General features: G+C 41.0%; 2 protein-coding genes across 9 annotated transcripts in view; one reads left to right on the top strand and one right to left on the bottom strand.

Annotated features, from left to right (window-relative positions):
* The window catches only part of LOC101848305 (E3 ubiquitin-protein ligase MYCBP2), a 131588-nt gene extending 117191 nt beyond the window's left edge, over nucleotides 1-14397 (top strand). For all 8 annotated transcript variants that reach the window (XM_035971539.1, XM_035971538.1, XM_035971537.1 and 5 more), the window contains 11 exons: nucleotides 686-767; nucleotides 1202-1321; nucleotides 2323-2430; nucleotides 2993-3121; nucleotides 3470-3596; nucleotides 4116-4225; nucleotides 5029-5220; nucleotides 5639-5746; nucleotides 7152-7361; nucleotides 8482-8755; nucleotides 11604-14397. In XM_035971539.1, coding sequence (XP_035827432.1) covers nucleotides 686-767; nucleotides 1202-1321; nucleotides 2323-2430; nucleotides 2993-3121; nucleotides 3470-3596; nucleotides 4116-4225; nucleotides 5029-5220; nucleotides 5639-5746; nucleotides 7152-7361; nucleotides 8482-8755; nucleotides 11604-11719 — 1576 coding nt within the window. In that variant the 3' untranslated portion in view covers nucleotides 11720-14397. The remainder of the gene's footprint in view (nucleotides 1-685; nucleotides 768-1201; nucleotides 1322-2322; nucleotides 2431-2992; nucleotides 3122-3469; nucleotides 3597-4115; nucleotides 4226-5028; nucleotides 5221-5638; nucleotides 5747-7151; nucleotides 7362-8481; nucleotides 8756-11603) is intronic.
* Nucleotides 14398-23042: 8645 nt separating this feature from the next.
* The window catches only part of LOC101849556 (major facilitator superfamily domain-containing protein 8-like), a 13483-nt gene continuing 13031 nt past the window's right edge, over nucleotides 23043-23494 (bottom strand). The window contains exon 11 of the mRNA XM_035971541.1: nucleotides 23043-23282. Coding sequence (XP_035827434.1) covers nucleotides 23043-23282 — 240 coding nt within the window. The remainder of the gene's footprint in view (nucleotides 23283-23494) is intronic.

Below are 23494 nucleotides of genomic sequence, written 5' to 3'. Positions count from 1 at the left end.
AAGACATAAGTTTTATCTCAAGTGGGGGAGTTATTTTATTTAATGTCTATATGTGTTTGCTAGTAGACTGTATGCCACTTAACCTGGGTTGGTCTGGACAGGAGAAGCTAAAGTAGCCCGCCTCTTAATTTATCATGTCATAATTCTGTAGAAGGGGATGAAGACATATGAAAAACCAGAGAGCCAAGGGCAAACTATAACTGAAGTGGGAAGTGAAAATGAAAAAGGTAATAGTATTCAGCCGCTGACACAATCCTGTGTCTATATCGATGGCTCAGTGTGAGCCTCCGTCTTACATCACTTTCCAAAATATTATTTGGCAGATTCTTACACTAAGCAGTCAGTATGCTGCTCTTTCCCTTCAACAAACCCTTCTATCCGAACATGTTTGTCTTCACGAATGTGAAAATATCGTCTCTTGTCCAGATGGTGCTCTCAAAGAGAACATTGATTGTGTTTACTTGTGTCTCTCAAAGAGAACATAGATTGTGTTTACTTGTGTCTCTCAAAGAGAACATAGATTGTGTGTACTTGTCTCTCAAAGAGAACATAGATTGTGTGTACTTGTGTCTCTCAAAGAGAACATAGATTGTGTGTACTTGTGTCTCTCAAAGAGAACATAGATTGTGTGTACTTGTGTCTCTCAAAGAGAACATAGATGGTGTTTACTTGTGTGTCCCTCCAGGTCCACTCGCTGGTGGCTGCGGGGAAAGATGGACTCTGGCCTGGCCTCCAGCATCATGGAGCTGGTCAAGGAAATGGCTGCTGTGAGTTCTCTACAAGTTGTTTTATTGCCCTGTTTAACTTACAACAAAAAAACTAATCTCAAAACTGCTCTTTGTTACATATTGATTGGAATTTGGTACTCTTTTTTAGGCGTGTCATTTCTTTTGTATCAAAAATGAAAGCTAAGATTTCTCTGAAAGAATTTATAGTTTAGGAGATAAACCAAACTTTTTTGTTGGTGTTAGTCGCAACATTAGAAAAATGCATGTTGATTTTTTAAAGTGCAAAATGATGGTCACTGGTTTATGTAGAGAGTATCATGAAAAAAAGAGCTTGTCAGCGGTAATCTTTATTTCAGTGTGAGCAGAGGTTTATTTACCTCAAATTTAATGTATTGTGGATTATGAATCTGGGAGTGTTTTGGGACACGTTAAACTGATACTTTTCACCTTACTTGTCTGTTTATTTCATTCAGGGCAAGCTGTCCGAATCTTGGGCTACCTTCACGAAGGCAGCCATCGCGGAGACCATTCTGAACATGACCAAACTAGATGAGACTCACAGAGACCCCCAGACTTGTGTGAAGACTCCAACTGTAAGTGTTACTTAGTAAGAGATAGATTTGATGTAAATCCCTGGATGGCAGGGAAATGTTTGTTGGTGCTAGTGGCTGAAAAGGGGCAAACAATCTGTATTGTCACTTCCGCAAGAAAAATGAGCGAGTCTAATTTTATTTTAACTCTTTATTTCCGGCACGCCGCTCCCAGTGGCACGCGGTCGGAACCACTGTGCCAGTGAGCTACTGACAGCGGCTCTGGCACGTTCCTTTACGACGACTTCGACATCAAATTACTTTTCAGCAATTGCCTAAAACGGGTCTCTTATACCGAAAGTTCATTCATTAGATGAAGAGCTATTAAAATAGGTTTGCTAGTTTCGATTTAATTACCCATTTAATGACGTTTTTGTCATTTTTAGATTTAGCACCAAAAAACGGCCCCGGCATGTGGGTTTACCCCCCGCAGAGATAAAGAGTTAACCTATCTTGTAAGGCGGAGTCATTTTTCTTGTGACAAGGACAACATATGATCAGGCACTGAAGTAGTCATCCATGTAGAGTTGCAGGGTCATGGAGACAATTTGTATCAGCCTTGCTATCACAACAGTGGAAGCCATTTTGACATGAACCTGTTTGTGCATCAATAGCTTGCTTGCTCATGACTAGTTGTGATTTGTTCGGATTTGGGTGTATTTCATGGTGTTTTAAGGATTCATTTGTCAACTGTTTGGCAGATCTTATTCATCAAAGTAGACATTATTGCTGGGCATTAATTTCTATTTTTGTCTTGTCCCCCTGTTAATAGCAGTTGTGCTTGGAGGATACTGCTGGTAGGTTCTTCTTTTCTTTGACAATGTAGATTTTGACTGTCTGTCTTCCTTTTTTCCTTCACTAAATGGCTATTTTCAATTCTATATATACTAATCTTTACTTATACTCAGTAGCTTGAATTTCTTAACCTCCTCTGCGTGTTCCCTCTCAATTGTGTGTTAATTACTGAATATTGTTACCCCTTTCAATTGCCCTTTGTCCTTCAGCTGTGGCTTGCCCTTGCCTCTCTGTGCGTGTTGGATCAAGACCACGTGGACCGCCTGTCCTCGGGTGAGTGGGTCTCCAGTCCGGACCACCAGCACGGCCAGCCCAGGGTGAGCAACAAAACTTTACTCTATACCTTACGCTGTACTTATAGCTGCAGAAAAATCCGGACTCTTACCCTTCAATTGTCAGCTACTTATTAGTGAACGTGTAATTGGCACCTGTGGTATTACTTCCATGATCATTGGCGTTGCATGCAGAAGGCAGGGGTTTGATTCCCAAGTGGAAGTTGTTTTTTTTAAATAAAGTATATTTGTCTGTCTTTAAGGATGCTGTATCCCTCTCAACAGAGTCAAAACAGCCCTAAATGATCTATTTTGCGTGGATGGGGAGTAAAATATTACAATAACAGCTTTGGTGCTGATAATTGGATGGTCATCTTTTAAGTGTTTCTGTCTGTCTGATGGGACGTTGTATCCCCTTCCACATGGGTTGGCTCTGATAGGCAGGGTCAAAACACCTGCTTCCTAAATTTGGGTTGAAGTGGGGTATAGAAGGATTATCATAACAGTGCCAAAGACCATGACCCCAATTTTGACTTTTATTCTCTAGTCTGCAAAAACTGCTGTTTCATAGTTTATGCCCTCCCCCTCCCTTCCTCCCCTGTTCCAGCCAACTTGTGACAACCACGACGACGGAGTTACCCCTGCCATCATCCTGTGTGGAGACTGCGGCAACTTGTGTGCTGAGTGTGACCGCTACCTCCACTTGCCACGGCGCATGCGAGGACACCAGAGACAGGTGAGATTAGGTTTATGTGTTTTGTTTTGAAGTTTGTAGGTGTTTTTGAGAAGAAAGGGGGAAAAAAATATGCATACTTGTTGTGAGTTTGTATTCCCGGGAGCAGAGGGGTGAGAGGGAGGAGTTGGTGGTTCTGTGCACCTGGAATGTTTGCTTCTTTCGTCAGAATACTGTCAGAAAAAGTTTTTCCATCATCAGGTCATAAAAGTCTCCTAGTCGTCGTCATTTTGGTCTTTGGAGCAATAAGTTTGTATGTCAATATGATTCTCTTCAGTTACACAAAACATGTGAACAAATTTTTTAAAGTTATTAAGTCCTACTTACATCTAAATACATTCCTGTGCCCAGGTGTTCAAAGAAGAGGAAGAGGCAATCAAAGTGGATCTTCATGAGGGATGTGGCAGGATTAAGTTGTTCTGGGTCATGTCCCTCGTTGATTCGAGAACTTTCAAAGCCATGGTGGAATTCAGAGAAGGTTTGTATTGAATTTCTAAGTTTGATATTTGCTGTTGTGTAACAGGGACATGGGTTTGATATATGTAAGGGATCTTTTTTTTATATGCCTTCTTCCAAGCCCTATTTTGTTTTTGTATATTAGTAACATGTTGGCTCATGACATCTAAAATTGTGGTGTTTTTGGGTTAATCTGTTAAATTATAGTAAACGAATGTAACAGAGTTTATTCTTACCTGTTGATGTTATTTAGAACAAATTTTTTACAGTTTTAGATTCCTTTTCAAAGTGGATGTTTAGTGGTTGCCATAATATGTTCAGCGTCTTTTACTTCTTCTCAGTCCTACTCTTATTACAACTGAAACAAAAGTGAATTTTAAAACTGTCTCCTACTCTGTTGGTTGGCTGTAATAGTTGTCTCTCTGGTGTGATCTCCTACTTCTATTTCATTTCTGTCTTGTATGCTTTGAAGAGGTGACATTTTTGTGTTTTTTTAGTCTCCACTGGTAAAGTTTTATTAACAGTTGTAATTCTATGACAGGAAAAGTGTCTGGTGCAAGTATTGGACCAGGTACATGTCGGTTCTGTGGCCGCACAAGCAACACGGGACTTCTGGCCATTGGCAACGTCTGCTCTGACCCTGAATGCCAGGTGAGGTTTAGTATGTCTGCACGTGAGTTGGGATGTGAATTCTGCGATCCCGTAAGTCACTCTGGACCACTTACAATAGACTGTTTGCTGAGACCCCAAAACACTGGTGACGATGGGGTGGATAGAGGGGAGGGTTCCTTTTGGACCAGTGACAACAAAGTTCCTTTTGGACGAGTAAAAGATTAGTTGAAACCACTTGAGTTGACAGATGTCTTGCTTTGATTTGTGAATCGATTTTCGCGTTGCTTCTATTCGCCAAATGCAATCTTTTTAAATGGATACAATTTGGAATTCTGAAAACCTGTTTGTGCATTTGTTGCCCCTTGCTCACCATGTAGGACCTCAAACAGGATAAATATTTTGATTTTATATCATTTTGCAGCTAGGTTAAAATCTATTTTGGTTGCCCACTTCTTTAACGCACCCCTTTGAAGCACTTTTGTAAGCGTAAAACAGTGTGGGTTCTTATAGCTACGAGTAAGTAGGACCTCTGACAATAGGCAATATCTATTCTAATCCAGAGTTTTGGCTGAACTAATGGTTCCCTTTTTCTTCACCTGGTACATTAATCTCCTCAGGAGTTGGCAGGTGCCTGGAGGGCACCACTGGTAGGTCCTACTTCTTTTCTTGTCCTCAGTTGTTTCTGTCTGTCTTTCTCTTTCCCTGCACTGAACTACTGTTATCGTTTGAATTTTTTTGTTAGAGTATTCTGACATGGGATAGTTTTCTTACATAATGTGTTGCACCCTTCAACTCTATTGGTGCCACTTTTCTTCATTCCATGGTTCTTTCATGCTCTTCAGGAGTACTCAAAACTGGCCTGTCATCGCATGCTGAGCTGTGGCCATCTGTGCGGAGGTATAGCTGGGGAGGATCCCTGTCTCCCGTGTTTGCACCGCTGTCGCGCCTCAGACCAGGAGCTGCTCAAACAGGACGCAGACGACATGTGCATGATCTGCTTCACCGAGGCTCTGGCTGCTGCTCCGGCAATACAGGTACTGTGTGTGTGTGTGTGTGGATGGGTGTGATGTGTCTAGTGTTTAGTTGGGTCCCTTCTGAGAAAGGCCCCCACTTTCAATAATCAGAAACTTTTGTGGATCTGATTTTCTGCAGTTGTTATTTTTTTCTTTTTCACTGTTCATGTAACAAATAAACATTTGGATTTGTCTTGTAAACCCTTCCTTTTTTTAAAGGGATTTTCCCAACTGAGTGAAATTGTCTAGAATACATAGCCCCAAAAAATAATGTTCTTATTATTCTCTATTATGATATGATCGTATAGCTGCAGCTGCTTTCAGTACTTCTTCATTTCTTTTTTTGTTCAATTTCGTGTTTTTTCCTGGATATTCTTGATATCCTTCCGAGAAAGCTTTCACCTGTAATGCTACTTTGAATTTACTCGCCCCCCAACAGTTGGCTTGCTCCCACGTTTTCCACCTTCACTGTGCTAAGATGATCCTCACAAAGAGATACGTCGGGGCTCGCATCACGTTTGGCTTCTCTCTCTGCCCGATCTGCAAGGTAAGACTGGTGTGCTGTTAGTTTTGTGCTAGTCTAGCGTGTAGCCCCTCAGTGACCCAGGGGGTTCCTCATGCCTGTATGTCTGTATTTCAATATAAAACTACAAATAAAAGAATGCCAGTGTCTGTGGTGTAATGATCAGGCTCTCTGCCTTTGCTAACTGGAGTGAAGTGCTCAGGGAACAAGTTTGATTCCTGAGTAGGACAAATAGTTTATCAGGTACCTTTCTTTGTGTTACCATGCTGTATCATTCTGGGTCAGGGATGCCACTGAAAGACTAGACCAAAAGTAGCTGGCCTCCAAAATGATCTAGATTGTGCATAAAACGTTCACAATGAATTTATACAAACAAGGAAGATAAGAAAGTAACGCAGAAGAAAACGTAAGTAAAAACAACAGAAATTAAAGTTCATGAATTTATTGAAGAAGATATTTTAGAACAATGCTCGGAAAATGACATCCTGTATCCGGAATGTTATTTGTGTTCTTGTACGGTCTGAGAGATCTTTCAGGGTTTTTTTTTTCTTTACGTCCACAAGTTGTTCAGACATAGAATCTGTTCTGGATGGGTGGTGAAGCTGTTGTCAAATAGGCAATCAGAGAAAGATAGGCACGGAACTTTGATCACAATTTTAATAGATATGTGGAACGTGGTTTTGGGATGTTGAGCTTTTCGATTTGTAAACTGAAAACCGATATGCACGCGGGTTCATAAGTGGAGAAGTAGGAGAAGTCATTTTATTTCTAGTGCTTTTTCGTAAACTGTTAACTACGTCGTGTAATTTTTGCTGTTAACTTTGAATGGACTTTGGAGGCTGTTTCTCATCTTCATTTTTTTGGTACATTTTACTTGGTTTTCAATGCTTACAATAGAAGAGTATGATTTAAGGGTACTGTTAGAGTGTTATTCTTCCTTTTTCCCAGTCTTTCCTTTATGAATGTGTGCTTCTCTTTAACTCAAGGGGAATGAAAGGTCTCAAGAAGATGAGTCTGTTGCCATACCACATACCAATGGTGTTATGCTCTAAGCGTGCAGCTCATTGCCTGAAAATTTAAAAAATATTTTTTTTTAATCGCTTTTCTGATATGTAATGAGAAGCAACGCTCACAATTTTTCTATACCAGTGAAAGCACAGATTTTTAAGGGTATTTTTAGCACCAGCAGAATGACTCATGCACTTGTTTAAAAATAATTTGACTTTTTTTCCTCCTGTTACACAATTAGAGCACAACACTGTAGATAATTATCCTCTCATTTTACGGGTGATTGGAGGGTGCCACTGGTAGGTCCCTTTTCTTTCTTTTTAAAAATGTTTTCTGTTTGTCCTTAGTTTTTCCCTACTCAGTATGACCATTACTATGTGAGTGTTCCCCTCTTTACACAAACAATCCTCTCTTTTCTCAGAGCACCATTGAGCACCCAGCCCTCAAGTCGCTCCTTGAACCGATCAAAGCGCTGAAGGAGGACGTCCGGCGTAAAGCTTTGATGCGACTGGAGTACGAGGGCCTGGACCGAGCGGAGGCCATCACCACACCAGGCGCTCGCTTCTACCAGGACCCAGCTGGCTTTGCTATGGAACGCTATGCTTACTATGTCTGCTTCAAGTGCAATAAGGTAATTATCCTAGGAGTTGTGCAAATATTTTGCATCTTTTAAAATAAGAAGAAGTGCACGTTGATATGACTTGTCATTTAGTTAAATGAAGGGGTTTAAATTTGTGAGAGGTAGTACACAGGCATATAAGGAAGGGGGTGGTGGGGGTTACTTGTATTAGAAGAGTGTCGATGGCCTATTAGATCAGCCACAAGTTCTGTTCTGTGGCGTCATGGCTGATTTAAAATACATTTATTTTGTTATTGCTTTCATTCTACTTATAATGTTTAGGTTTTTCACCTTTACCTGCTTGGTATGCCAGTTCTCAAGCATTGTCCGACATTGATGAAATCATTTGTGTGTGTCCCTCGAAAAAGTTCCCAGGTGTCGAAAATTTTTGATATATTGAAATAAGGGCACATTCTTGCAGCCAATTCAATGCTGAACACGCTGATTTTAAAATTGTTCCAATATCTTGAGTAGTTTTAAAGCTATGCTTCATTTTGCAGTAGAGTGGGCAAAAACCAAGTTTGAAGAAAACCCCAATTTCTAGCCCGTTTTAACCTTTGATTAAGTAAAACGTGCTGCATAAATAGCTAATAAAAATATTAAGCCAAATATTGTAAAATTATTTCAATATTATATTTACCGATGTTTAAACTTGTGCTTTCTGGTGGAACTAAATTTTTTACCGGAACGAATGTTTGGCCTTTTCTCCCCTGTGCTCAAAAGTAGCTTTGGGACCTTTCTCCATGCACACACACATTTGGTCGCTTTTAAAGACAAGGGGGCTATCCCGAAAAATGCTGTTTTGAGAAAATCGAAGTTAAAGTTTTTGGATTCTTATTCAGTCTCTTTAAAAGACAAGGAGAGTTTTCTCTATGACCAATGAAACCAAACTTCTCCTATAGGTAGGGCAATCCCCACTTTTGGTGTAGGTCAAGATTTCTAGAAACCCCCGAAATCTGGGTTAGCCTGCTTGTCCTTAAAAGTGAATATTTGTCCTATAGCAAAATGTAGCAAAATAATATGTCAAACATGAACCCGCATCAGCATGTTTTAGAAATATGCTTGATGTCTTTATTTTGTTTCTGATCAGAGACCCTAGGTCTGTCATTGGGTTCTTTTTTTCCTTCTTCAGGCTTACTATGGAGGAGAGGCACGCTGCGATGAGGCTGTTGGAGGTGGGGACGACTTTGATTCCTCAGAGCTGGTGTGTGGGGCGTGTTCCGACGTGTCGCGAGCGCAGATGTGTGCCAAGCACGGGGCCGACTTCCTGGAGTACAAGTGCCGCTACTGCTGCTCCGTGGCCGTCTTCTTCTGCTTCGGCACCACCCACTTCTGCAACCTTTGCCATGAAGAGTTCCAGAGAGTCACTGCCATTCCCAAGACCAACCTCCCCCACTGCCCGGCTGGTAAGGGGATTCTTTTGTCAGTTGTTATTGTGTTTGTTTTGACTCTCTCTCTCAGAGTATTTGTATGTGGAGGGGGGGGGGGGTTGTTTTGTGCTTGTGCAGGCAGATACAGTGGAGTCTGCTCAAACCAGAATTTGTTTGTGGGACTGCTGGATTTTCTTTGGTTAGGCCATGCTTTTAGTCTCCAATAGAGATTATTGTTGACAGTATAGAGTTGGGAATGCCATGCTTGTGCTGCGAATTTCACTTTTTAAAAAAAATTCTTCTCATCTACCTCTTTTAGTTACTGCACTTCGAGCTGCAGGTTGTACACATTGTGCTTTTTGTTTGACATTGTCCATTGTTAGCTCCCAACTGACGAAAGAGTAGATCTGTAGAATTGTACTGCACACTGTATTGTGCTCTGTGCTAGATGAGAGAAGTGAGAACACCCAATGCCAGTGACATCATGAAGCACATCACTTGTCAGCAGTTGTTCTTGTGAACTAATTTGACAGAGATAATAGGCTATGACCAACCGAAGGTTGCCCAACAGATATACTTTTGCTGTCCTTGCTTCACCGGTCCTATACACAGTGTGTAGGTCCATTGTTGTGTGCGATAAATGTAGGCAAACTGTACACTGACAATGTTTCTCTCTGGCCCACAACTGACAAATCATTCTCGTTTCTCTTTCTCCTGTTTCGCTATCCTGGAGGGCATAAGACTCGATAACTTGTATCACTTGAGGGTTGCTAGTGAAGATTCAATCAACATAACCCTCGAAACCTTTTCAGCTTAGAAATGGGAGCATATGGGCTAATCAATAGTTTTTTTTTACAAAGACAGAGAAGGAAAAAAATTTGGGATTTTGTTTTCTTTCGCTTTGGATTGAACACTGTTTTCAGATTGACCATGTCCAGTATAAGCAGACTCCACTCTTGTCGTTTTCTTAGCATAAACATTATGTGCTGCCGGATGTGTTTGTGTTATGGCTGTCTTTTTCTTTTTCGGTTGATCTTTTAACTTATCATGAACAAACTCTTGTTGTTTTGTGTTGCATTTTTTAAATTAAATTTGTGGGTGTAGACCTTGTGGACTTAAAGTTAAAGGACCTCATAGACTTTTAGATCCCAGCTTGCTTTGTGTTTTAAATTTTTGTTCTTTGGTTGCCAGAATGCAGCTGATTTTTTAAAAACTTTATTTGAATCTTGTCTAAACAACTGCTTGGAGACCAGTTGGTGTGATGAAAAGTTAAACTTAATTGTGTTCTTGATTGTTTGGTATACACAGCACCAGGGACCAGGGCAGTGCCACTGACTGCAGTGTCTTTAGGCCATTCCCAAAGGGGGGACATTTCTCGTTCAAGCACAGTAGAATTGTAAATGGGCTGATTCATCATGTCACGCTCATAACTGCCTGATCTACAACAGGGAACTGCTGCTTTTTCTTTCCTGATCCTTACTATTGTCCTTTTTTTCTCTACTTCTTTTGTATGTTTGTCACTCTCTTGTGACCTGCTGTTTCCGGGATGCCTTAATAGTCGAAGCAGACCTTGTGCTGTTGAAGCTAGAGAGGTGAGCAGTCTAAGTCTGATTCCCTGTAAAGACTTCTCTGTTGACACCCACCCCTTGGCGCTCATATGACCTTATGCAGTCGCGAGCGCCGTAAAACCCTCTACTATAAAAAATTTTTTTTAAATAACGTGAAAGTTTGACTCTAACTGCAATTATCTGACCAAATTGACATTATTATATATGTACATGTCATGTAAGAAGATGGAGGTGGCCATAATGTGTACAATAATGACTGTATTGCACCGGGTCAGCTTGTGAACCGACACTGAGAGAGAACGACAGGAATCAATAATTCTAAAAACAACCCCCGCCCCCTTGTTTGTCTGTCTGTCCGTCCGTCCGTCTGTCCGTCTTTCTCTCTCTCTCTCTCTCTCTCTCTCTCTCTCTCTCTCTCCCTCGTTCTCACCGTTTCTCTCTTTTTTTCCTCTCCCCGTCCTGTCTCTCTTTCTGCCCGAAGACAAAATTTATCGCTTTCTACTCAGCGCTGGAACGTTTGTTTACACTCGTATCACGGGCCTTCACGCGATAAGAAGATGAGGTAGATCCTTAGCGTGCTAAGGGTAGATCCCAAGTCTCGTTCAGACGCGAGGTAGTAATGTAGTTAGACAATCTTTAATAACATCACGGCGCTGCATTTCTATCGATGGTTACTTTGTCACCAGCATTCCGATGAATAATAATAATTAATAAAGGGTGATAGATCTAGGGGATCTACAACAATGTAGTCAACTCGCGAGGGAAACCTTGAAAGACGACAAAAATAGATGGCTGAAAAACGTCATCTATGATCTATTTTGGGCCAAACACAGAGGTGTGCTAGGTGCTCTCAATAGCTTCATGTCACTCGGGAGGCCGTGTTTACGCTACATAATGGGGGGTGCCCACTACGTATGGGATCGCCCGACTCGGTCGCCTCAAAAACAAACTTGTTTTCAGTTTCAGGCGATCGAGTCGGCCGATCGGCCCGATCCAGCTGTAGTGGGCACCCCGTATAAGACTAAAACTAGATCTAGGTTCGATTTCGGTCGACTAGCCTGACGTTAGCCACCCTAGATGGGGCGAGTAGCCGGACGCATAGTCACCCGACATCGGGCGAATAGCACCGGCCTATATATATATATATAAAGTTATGAGTTGTTAAAAAAAGACCTGTTACTGTTCATTAAGATAAGGAGATCACATGCGGCATTGAAGGTTTGTTTACAACCCAAGGGTTTCAAAAATGTGTATGGATTTAGGTGATGTTCCTGATTACTTGATCTCATGATTTTCCATTTTCCGTGTGTTCACAGGGCCAAAGGGTATCCAGCTGGAGGGAGAAGAGTGTCCTCTTCATGTGAAACACCCGCCCACAGGGGAGGAGTTTGCTCTAGGATGCGGCGTGTGTCGTAACGCACACACGTTCTAACCACACCCGTCCAGACTCCGCCCTCTGACTAAGGTGTTAGTTTGAATAGAAAAAGATGGAATTTGAGAATGGGGTTTGAAGCTTTACAATGCAAAACTTTCACTCCAATGTTGCTGTAGATATGAGCCAATTAGTTTTGATAGTTCCTCTACGACAGCAGAGACAGCCACCGAGATTCGTTTTATGTGAAGCTACTGACAAACGTGTGTATGTGTGTGCATTTTCTAAATATTTCTCACAAAGTGTTTGTTTCAGCCTGGAGATCCTAGCCGAATAGACAGTAACACTTATGAAATATTGTCTTACTTTATTAAACTTTCTTACTTATCAATGAAATGTGCAGGGCTGTCACATTCATATAATTTCAGTAATAATTCTAGAAATATGTGTTTGTGATAAAAAAATTCACTTAGCTTTCAAATAAATTATGCATTGTTGAATGTGAAACCAGGCGCTCGTCAAAATAATGAAATCGAAGAAGAAGAAGCCAGCATTCTTCTGCCTGTTGGCCACATTTCTTATATATTTTTTTTTGGGGGGGGGGGGGGGGGCACAGCACCTTTTATGTCCGCTTAAAAACACTTTTCAGGGTGAATTTTATAGAAAAAAGATGATCAAAGGCACACACAAAATGTATTTGTACAGTTTCCAAGTACACCCAAGCATTATAAGTCACCAAATGTTGGCGCTCATTTTCTCACTAAATTTCTCATTCACACAAAGGCTTCCCCAACCTTATTCAATAGAAAATAACTTTTCTTTATTCAAGATAGATGGGTACTTTTTTCATTAAAATGCAAGGAAAATAAATTTACTTTTTTCGCAAGGTAATACAGGCCGAAAAAAACTAAGTAAATGCAGAGGCTTACTTTAAGATAATATTAAAAACTCCACACTCCACATGCCCAAAAATTGATGAGTGCCTGATTCCACCATTAATGAATTAAGGTGTGTAGATGGTGGAAGTTGAATGAACAGTAACTGCTCCCATTTTAATTCGTTTTCTGTTGGTTTTTTTGTTTGGTTTGTTTTGTTGGGGTTTTTTTGTTTGGTTTGTTTTCTTGGTTTTTTTGGGGGGGAGGGGTCGTTTTGTTGGGTTTCTTTTTAATTTTTTAAATGTAGGCTCGCCTGCTTTTAGGGTAAGGTCTTTGTGTGCAAAAGGACACAAGGCTGGATTTATGTACTGTCATGAATTTGCTATGGTAAAAGAGGAATGAGCACCCAGTTTTCTTTCTATATTGTTTGCATACTTAGAATAAAATAATGTGTTATAACGACATTTACTTTCTCTTTCTACATAGTTATGCTTCCTACATGCTATACTTTTTTTTTTCAATAAAGTTGAACAGCAAAACACCTTTTGATTGTCGTAGATTATGTTTATGCAGAATTTTGTTTGTTCTCTGCAGTGATCAGTTCTCGTGGCTTGTGCTGTTGTTTATGCATTATTTCCTTTTGCATAACTTTGTTATGGACATGGACATTGATGAAGACAGTTGTTGGTTTTGTGACCTTTTTAGTTTTATAATTTTCAAGAGAAAAAATAGTTTATTGTTTCTATTTTGTTTTGGTTGGTTGTTTTTTTGTTTTTTGTTTTTTTTGGGGGGGGGGTGCTTGTTTTTAATGACATGGGTTTTTTTTCGTTAAGAAGTTCAATGTCAACTGTATGTGCAACATGGCTAAAAATGAGATTTGAATGTTTCACTTTATGCTGACTATCACCTTATAGGGTTGAAGTTTGAGAGATTTCAAGCTGCCAATTTCATAGCCTGTTAATTTTTTCTTGTACCAGTCACTGGTTTTAAAGTTGTAAAGTTGATTACTAGTACACAGTCATCAAGTCATATGTAATTTGCTTTTCCTAAATGGTGTAGGAGTGTCCGCTTAATTGACTCCGAAAGACTTATTCTGTCGATACTTTCTCTGTGGGCTCTGTAGATAAGTTCCTGTTTTGCATTGTGTGATGGTTGTGTGCGTCAGTGTCTGTGCTTTTTCTTCCACGGTTTTACGGCTGGTGACTTATCTTCCAAGTAAGAGAGTAGAGTACCTCAAAGACGCGCACTGTGCACAAAGCTCATAGTAGAAAACTGCCTGATCCATTTATCCCATGGATACAATATATTATCATTATCAATGTGGTGGGATGTACTCTGTAAATTTATTGCATATTATTTTGATGTTTCAAACATGCACTTTCTCTGTCCACTCCAGATACCAGTGAGTTGGAAGTTGTTGGATGTTATACGGGTGAGTTGGGGATGCAACTTGCAATGGCCAAAGTTCACAGCGTGGTGTCATTCAAAGCAAGACTTCATTTAGAAGCTGTGAGGCTAGGAGGGGTTTTAATATTGAATGATGTCTGCTAGCTGAACTTTTCGACCTGGGTAAAGTTGGTCACCCACGCACCCCAAAACTGAATCGTGTCTACTGTAAACTGTGTAGTGAACCCTGTGGGATGTGGCCATTCAATTCATGTGCACCAGGAGCTTGAATCTGTGTGGTGGCCATGCTCTCACTGCTCTAATGACCTTTAACCTTTGATCTGTCCTTGTACCTTTGTCATAACGCTGCCGATTCATTGTATTACTGTGATACGCTGGTGTACAAAATAATGCATACAGAATTTTTTGAGTCAATGCAGTTTGAAAAGAATAAAGTTGCTTGAACTTCTCAAGTTATTCACTGTGTTCTTCGTTTGATTGTCTGTCAAACCTAATGTTTTATTGTCAACATTTCATTATTTTCTATGGTGATCTTTGATTGATTTCCACTTTAGTTTTAGTGTCAGTTTTCCTGCTCTTGTTCTTTCATTGCGTCCCCTGCAAGAACTGTGAGGTACTTGACTGCTGGTTCTTCAGCTTGCACTGCAGCTGATTTTTACCTATGTGACCGGTATACCTATTTAGTAGGGCCCCCTGCCTTCAGACTGCCACGTTCCGATTTCGAAGGCACTGGTACTCTGTATGTTTAGTCATTAGTCATGTGTAATGGAAAGAAGAGTCTAGAAGAGGCCGGGGGTCGAGGGGGGGGGGGGGGAGAAAGTGGAGATGAATACATGACCAGAGGACAGGGAAGGACGGGGAAGAAGAGAATTTTAGAGAAGAAAATATTTCGGCTGTCAGGGTTCAAACCCGGGAACTTTTGAAAGAGGCGAAAACCTTACATCAAGACCAAAGAACCCCGTTTCCTAAGTTAAAAATGATACACACTTCTGCTATTGCTTCAATTTTGTGCTGAACAGCTGACTTTTATATTTTACAAATAGTCGGTCACGGTGGTTATCAGCTCCTCCAATGTCAGTGTTACTATCTGCTTTATCTGGGTTTTTTAATTTTCTGCATCGGTTGTGTGTGATATATTTTTTTTTAGTAAATAAATTTTAAAATACCCCCCCCAAAAAAAATTTTTTTTTTTAATTAAAAAAAAAATATATATATATAATTATATATAACACAAAAGCCGCAAACAATTAGAAAACAGATAAAGCTGATAGTAACACAGAAAAATATATACATGTACAAGTATTTTTGGAGGAAAGTTTAGATTCCTGGCAGTTGCAGACGAAAGATTTACGAGTGGGTTAGTTAATTTTATGGAGTAGGCCTTTCTCCTCAGTGTTTCTGTTGAGATGCCGTTTCCCACTGAGCCGAGGTTGGCCCAGACAGCTTCTGAATGAGACACGGGGGCGTAAAACATGACAATCATGCATTAACAAAATGTACTTGGAGAAGAGACTCCACCTGCCAAGCCCTGCAGCGGAGTGAATTTGTAAAAAGAAAAAAGAAAGAAATACCACGCTTGCGTGAACTGAGTTTGTAATCAGGTTTTAGAAGGTTTACAGCTTTCACGATATCGCTTTTAAAAGCAAGTCCGTCCTTTTTTTTTCTAATAGCGAGATTATCTTTATTCAACGCATGTCTTGGGAACTTTTAGTACAAAAAAGTTGTTCACTATAAAATTAATATCTTGTAACTAGTTTTGCCACTGAAAAGTATCATTGGTGATCTGTGACGTAGGCTATATTATTAAATGCGTATACAAATGTGTGAGAAGCGGAAACTGTGAACAATTCCATTTTCCGCGTGAAGGAGATTTGTAGTATACTCAACAACAAAAGAAACGCAAGTGATATACAAAATAAAGGAAGATAATGGCATTGGTAAGTGATTTTATTGATTTTTGGTCCCATTTGTTGAAGGAGATTCCCCTGTAAGCATTGCCAGTCCCGTTGGAGAGCAAACAGGTTGAATTTACTGTGGAAAATGATGTACTTGAGGTAGAGGGTATGTTCATTGGTCGGAGATGTCAACTTTAAATCAGTAGCGTGTGTGCCCACCATTTGTGCTCACAACAACATGGCATGTTTAGCATTGACCTCACACGTCTGTGAATGATGCCCATGTTCACATTTGCACCAATTTGCGTGATGGCTCGCTGCAGCTGAGGTGCTGTTGTTGGTCCCAGTAGTGTTAGATCGGGTTGAGGTCTGGGCTCATTGAGGGCCATGGCAGCACCCTGACATTGTTCCACTGTAAGAAGGCTGCTGTAGCTCTTGTAGTATGGGGTCGAGCTTTGTCCTGCTGCAGGATAAGGTTCGGGTGTTGCTGGAAATGAGGTACGATCACAGACGCCAGTACCTGTCAGATGTAGCGCAGTACATTAACACCGTTACCCTGACCTGGTCCAATGTTCTGGAAAACAACGGGTCCCAAGTGTTGGTTTAGGCCGATTGCACCCCAGATCATTATGCTGGGACCACCCCATGCATCGACCTGCAGGACGTTGTCAGCGAACCGTTGGTTGGGTCTTCTCCATATCCGGATTCTTCCATCTCCTCGACTGACGCAAAAAAAACGGCTTTTGTTAGTGAATAGGACATTTCTCCAGTGTCGCCAGGCCTAGTTCACATGTTGCTGAGCCCACGCCAAACGTTGCTGCCAATATGTCTTGCATAGAGGACTGCACGTCGCAAAGGTCAACGACATTGCAGTTATCCTTCTGGAAGCCGGCGGCGCATAGTCTGACCTGAAATGGCTCTCCCATGGTATCTAACGAGATTTCGGGCCGATTCGGTAGCACACATTAAGCTGCATCGCGGGTGATTCCGCAGAAGGGCACGGTCTTGTCGTACTGATGTCACTCGTGGTCGGCCAGTTCTGTGAGCATCACCAGTACTTCCAGTAACTTGAAAACGTCTTCGGAGTCGACATATTGTTTAGAGGAACACACCATGGCTATAGACACATCTGTTGGGCTCTCTCCTTCCTGTAATCTGCCGACAGCCCTTTCTCGATTTGCTTCGTTGAGCCGTAGCATGGTTGCTGGCTCAAAACACTCGACTGAAGAAAGCGTTACGTCCTGTCGATTTATCCCCCCCGGTCGGGTGAACACTTTTCAGAGGATTAAAAATGCTCACCATGGCATGCTCAAAAAAATACTCAGTTTGCATTTTTTTTCTTCGCCGCCATATTATGACCTTATTTAATTTTGTAGGCATTTTTCAGCTTGGTGACATGAGCTCACAACATTACTGACCACCAAAAAAAAATCGCTCATCGCCTACATTCCAGCGAAAAATGCGTTATTAAACACTCGAGTCTTTAAGTAGCTATATGACTTGCGTAACTTTTGTTGTAGAGTATTTTATATAAATTCAGGAAGAAAAGTTTTTCAATCGAGCCTCAACTGTCGTGGAAAAATATGAACAAGTTAAGACAAATGAGACAAACTGCTGCGCAAATCATCGATGACATTGCTTCACCCGTTGAAAAGATATTTGAGGATAAGTTGCGTCACGAATTTGTGACCGCACCATACGCTAGCCTTGCTGCGCAGGCGCCAGAGGTGAAGGAAGGTAGGGAGAGACCGCGCGATCGATTCGCGCACGATCTATGGTAGTTTCGTTTTATATTGGGTTGTTGTTGTTGTTTTTTTTGTTGTTTTTTTTTTGGGGGGGGGGTTGGATACTTTTTGTTTTGATTTTTAAAATCTATTAAACTTTCTTTATTTATTTCAGCGTTAAAGTATGGTTGGGATTCGCAGGAATTAAATTGTGGGTTAGTGCCGCCTCTCGAGTTTGTATTTGACATTTCTTCGACCCGCAACGTAGGGAGTGACGTCGTCAATTTTATTTTCTGTGTGACGGAGATTTATAGTATTTTACATAAATTTATGAAGAAAATATCTTTTTTAAGCTAGCCTCAATTGTTGTGAAAAAAATTATGTTTAAGTTAAGACAAACTGATAAAAACTGCTGTGCAAAGTATGGTTGATATTGATTCACCCGTTACAGAAATATTAGAGTATAATTTGTGCCACGAATTTTTGACCGCTCTATAGCATTCCCAACTTACTGCGTCCGAGATATTTATGAAAGTATGCGTCACGGCTACATCTCACTTTGCATGATTGTTTGTACATGTTCTGCCTGTGTGCTGAAAAATACTGATGAATACACACACACTCTCTCACACACACACACACACACACACACACACACACACATACACACACACACACACGCACACACATGCACGCCCGCCCCCCCCCTCTCTCTTTCTCTCTCTCTTTCTCTCTCTCTCTCTCTCTCTCTCTCTTTCTCTCTCTCTCTCTCTCTCTCTCTCTCTCTCTCTCTCTCTCTCTCTCTCTTTCTCTCTCTCTCTCTCTCTCTCTCTCTCTCTCTCTCTCTCTCTCTTTAATAAAATAGATAATCTAGCTTTGTCGACAAGTTTTAAGTATGTTTGGAAATGAAATTACATATTACAAAGGAACACCGCCAGAACATTCCGTGTCTTAAATCCAAACTTTAGTAGACCTGTCAATCTTAAAACATTAGTTTCCGATGAAGTCGGTGGTAAAAAAAAAGTCACAATTACAACGAAATATTTCTAACTCCCCTCGATCACATGTCGTGTATAAAATACACGGTAGTTTAAGTCGAAAGTAAGTTTTATCTGTGGCGAGAAGCAGAAGTATGATAAATGGTAATAGTGAAATGGTATGTGTTTAACGCCCCTATCAAACTGTTAAGTTAATCAGAAGGCGGGACCTCCGAATTTAATGTCCATCACCGAAAGGACTTTAAGCTAAATGGGAAATTCGTGTAAAATGCTTTTCCCAAACCCGCGATCTCACGATTACGAGTCCGGTAGCCTAACCACTAGGCCTCTGACGCCACTTAGCAAAGTATACCAAATGGGTAATGACGTCAACACGAATAAGAAGCGAGTTCAATTTTATTCGTTATCAAACCGAGTCAGCTTATGGATCACTTAGGAACGGAGTTAGTTTACCCAGTGCAAAATACAACGCTCTAGATTCTAAACGGAGGGAGATGACGTATCTTGACCACCCTTCGACAGTGCGTGACTATAATAATTATGATGTACGACGAACAGAGGTACTCTTTTTTGTTTTGCTTTGTTTTTTGGTGAGTGTTTTATGGCGCTCGCAACTGCATAAGGTCATATGAGTGCGGGGGATACATTAAACATTTTCAGTTGGTAGGACATTTTGAATTTTGCCCGGATGGCGCCGTAGCCGACTCTTATCGATTTTAGACCACCAAGGGATCTTTAACGCGCGCAACTTGCACACGGGTCCCCCGAGATTATTCGCCCCTGTCCGAGAAGGCTAGGAATAGCTCTTTCCCTACCAAAAGATCAGGGATGTGCCTGAAAGTCAGCAGTAAGAAGGAGCCAAGGAGTAGCAGTAGAAAGGCTGCAGAAAGATTCAGAAGCCCAGAGGAGGGGGTAAAGGAGGTGAGGGGGTGGGGGCAGAAAGTGGAGACGAAAGCGGACGACAGAACAATGCTAGAGAGCAAGAAAGGAGATGAAAGGAGACTATTTTAGAGAAGAAAAGTTTTTCTGTCGCTACCCGAATTCAAACCCGGGAACTTTGATTGACAGGCGAACACCTTAACCTCTAGGCTACGAGAGCCCCCCACTTACTCCCTATACCGTCAGGTTCATAAGGCGGAGAGCAGTCAACGCCACGCTTTCTGTCCCTGGCCACGTCCTCCAATTTCGGCTAAATTCAGGCCGTGGATGATTGCCTCATGCCTTATTATGCCTCTATAGCGTCCAGTTGGTCTTCCTCGTTTTCTTCTTCCAGTTAGTTTCCAATACCGTGTCCGATAAGCAATCTTGCTTTCGGCATTCTTAACAGAAAATGAACTAGACGTCTCCATCCTTCCATTTTGTAAAAATTTTCGTAAATATTTTATTTGGAAGCTTTTTAATTTTCTTTGAATTGTTTTGTTTGTTTTCCATATCTCTGAACCATACGTCACTTCAGCCAAAATATTGCTTTTATATTTTTTAATTTCGTCTTCAATGAAGTGATCTTTGACTTCCATATCGTTTTTAATTTCACAAAAGCGGTCCTTGCATTTTTAAGTCTTTGGTTGACGTCGTCAAGGCAGTGTGCAGTTTTGGATTATAATGCTGCCAAAGTACTTGAATTTACTCATATTTCTACAAGGGGTTCTCCATAAAAAGGGATGGGCGTAGTTTCTGACGATAGTCGTAGTACTTCTGTTTTAGATACTTCAGTTTTGTGCTCAAGTAAATATTCGTTGAAGGGATTTTCACCTCTTAATCTGCAGAGTCATGTTTGCCTCTACAGACGAAAACAGAATGCCTACAAGAACTAAATTCCATTTCCTGCAATCAGATTTTAAGATGCATACCTTTAATAAGTAGATTTAGTTTTGTTTGCAAAAGAATTAATCAATTGGGTGAAGCAAAAACATTACACCGTAAATCAAAAACGAAGAAAAAAATCCGTTTTGACAATGACAATAACAATCTTTATTCATCTCACAGGGAGAAATTTGTCATGGTTGTTTACAATGGCAGTGGAATGTTACAAAAGTTAGGTGCACTTTTGCATACACACAACAAGACATGGTAATAGTAAATAAATACATGTTTTACAAGCTGAAACAACTCGCTTAGCAAAACATTTCTCTCTCTCTCTCTCTCTCTCTCTCTCTCTCTCTCTCTCTCTCTCTCTCTCTCTCTCTCTCTCTCTCTCTCTCTCTCCCTCTTTCTCTCTCTATCTATCTATCTCTCTCTCTCTCTATCTATCTATCTATCTATCTATCTATCTATCTATCTATCTATCTATCTATCTATCTATCTATCTATCTATCTATCTACCAGGGGCGAAGGCTGACTTGCTTGACAGGGTAATCAAAGCGAGATGGGACCAGAAAGGGTCTGAAGATATATCACACAAGAATCTTACTTGAGGCCTCGAGGCGGCAACACTGAGTTGTGAATGAAAACAAATCCTGAGTTCATGTTGTATGCATATTCAACCGCTAAAATAATCGGGAAAGTATCTCATTGCATATTTATTTCAACAAACATTAAATCTATTTTAGATGTGAATACACAAACACAAAGCAAAGAAGCAGAGATGTCAGTACTACAGTATGAGTATGTAATACCAGTGATACTAAACTCTTTGGTAGAACATGACAATTATTATTTTTTTATTTCACATTTGGCTGTTTTTGTTTAGCGTTTCGCGGTCAGGAATCGGTGTCAAAATCGAGGTCACGATCTGATAGGACGGTAAAAAGTCGAGGGAAAAAAACAAGCACTCGCAGCAGTCAATATATTATTAGGAGTCAGTTCCCCTCACATCTGTAAGGTAGACTCAACCAGCGTAATAGTTCGCTTACATAATCAGTGCTTGTGTCTGCTTATAACTATGGCCCGAAAGGGGTGAACAGGGTATATATGGCAATGGAACAGTTTTGACTGTTGCAAACATGTTCCCTTTAACTCTTTTGGTAGACTCTTCCAGCCTCATTGTACGCTTATTTATTCAAAGCTTGCGACTGCTTATGGAGTGGCACGATAGGGGTGAACAGGCTGTTTCTGTGGCAATGAAACATGAAACCGTTTTGAATGTTAGGCATACTGTTCATTGCTGGTTATGAGCGTCTTTTTACATTTAATTTATGAGGTTTACGTCTCTGGGTGAATTTGACTGCGGCAATGTTTCAAATTTGGAAGGGAAGCAGTGATTATTTTATTATATTATAGACGCTTCGCCTTTGCAGTATCTATCTATCTCTTTCGCTCTCTCTCTCTCTCTCTCTCTCTCTCTCTCTCTCTCTCTCTCTCTCTCTCCCTCTCTCTCTCCCTCCCTCCCTCTCTTTGTTTCTTGTAACTCAGTGTGTTCAGTAACTTCACTGCAGTTGGAACGAATTAATTTTTATATCTGTCTGTTCTAACTTTTGGGGGGAAATATATCGTGTACAGCGGGCCGATAATTGAAATTCCGATGTCAGTGGGTGGGTACGGTCCCTTAGCATTTTGTCCCCCTTTTTTCTCGAACGTTTAGGCCTATTTATTTTCTTGTGCAGATATTCAAAATCATTCAGGTCTCTACCAGTTGTTTCTTTATGTCTTTCCGATCAACTTGTTTATTTTTATGGTGTGCTGTCTTCCTAAGTTGCTACCATAGCAAGAAATACTAAAAATGTATTGTAGGCAGGTCTTCACACCGGAATTTTCTACTCGACTGGCCGAAGAGGACAGTCTGGTCAGGCGGTGTTTTCATGTGAGCACTTCGCAGGTCCGTGGGAAGTTATGGTCATGTCAGCTGCTGTGTTGTGAGTTGATTCTTCCGCAGGAAATGATGTCAAAGAAGACAACTTTACAGAGGACAATTTTCCGTCGCTATCCGGATTCGAACCCTGGATCTATTGAATGAGGGGCAAACACCTTAACCTCTAGGCCACGAGATCAGCCCCCCTCCCCCGTGTAAAATCTACACTATAAGGCTCGTGTAGGCACAATTCACCGTGGATATTCTTTTGCTTCATTTGTTGTTTTTTCCCTGTTTTTTAGTCCATTTAATTTTGTTTAAAGACTTTGTAAGTGGTCGGACCAGTGTCATGGCCGAGTATGCCTATTCCGAATGATCGCTGTGTATAAACGAAGTTTTAAAACGATACATCATGCATATAATGAGACTCGGGCATATATTTTAAGTCTGCTGTATCCAAACTCATGTTGTTGACAAGACTGTCATAACGGTAGCCCACTTATACAAAGGCGTCTCCTCGCTGTGGCCAAGCCATCTGGCTGGCTGCAGCTTGCCAAAACCTCTCACTGATGAGACTTATCACCTTAAAAATACGTGTAGGCCTACAATAAAGATGACAAGTCTTGCGTATTGCTAATTGGTAATATCTCCCGAGTTTGGTTGGGAAATGTAACTCTGCATTACGATAATAAAACCCAGTAAATTTTACATGCAGAAACATAAATCGGTGAAACAATAATATAATATGTTATATCCTTCAATGGTGACCGTGTGGTATCTTGCCGTTCGCCGCGACAGTTTTCGCCACACGTCTTGTAGAGTACGGCACAAGACGCTGATACACCAGCAGAACAACCAGAATGCATATCGCGATAACAGCACAGCACACGCCGAACAGGACCCGGGGGCCTTTCCAGTCGTAGATTCTCGCCGCAGGAATGGGTCCTAACATCCCGGCCAGGCAGCCGGCGGACAGGAAGACACCCATCCAGGTACCCTGTTAAATAGGTCGGAGGAAATAGAGTCACTGTAGTTGTGAAATTTGGTCAAAGTAAAGTAAAGTAACCCTTTCACACACACCCACACGCGCACGCACACACACACACACACACACACACACACACACACACACACACACTCACAAACACACATACACACATACACACATGCACACACACACACACACACTCACAAACACACATACACACA

Source organism: Aplysia californica, unplaced genomic scaffold (genome assembly GCF_000002075.1).
Source record: "Aplysia californica isolate F4 #8 unplaced genomic scaffold, AplCal3.0 scaffold00454, whole genome shotgun sequence".
NCBI lineage: Eukaryota > Metazoa > Mollusca > Gastropoda > Aplysiida > Aplysiidae > Aplysia > Aplysia californica.
Note: the sequence above shows the minus strand (reverse complement) of the source record. Positions and strands in the feature narration are given on the sequence as shown.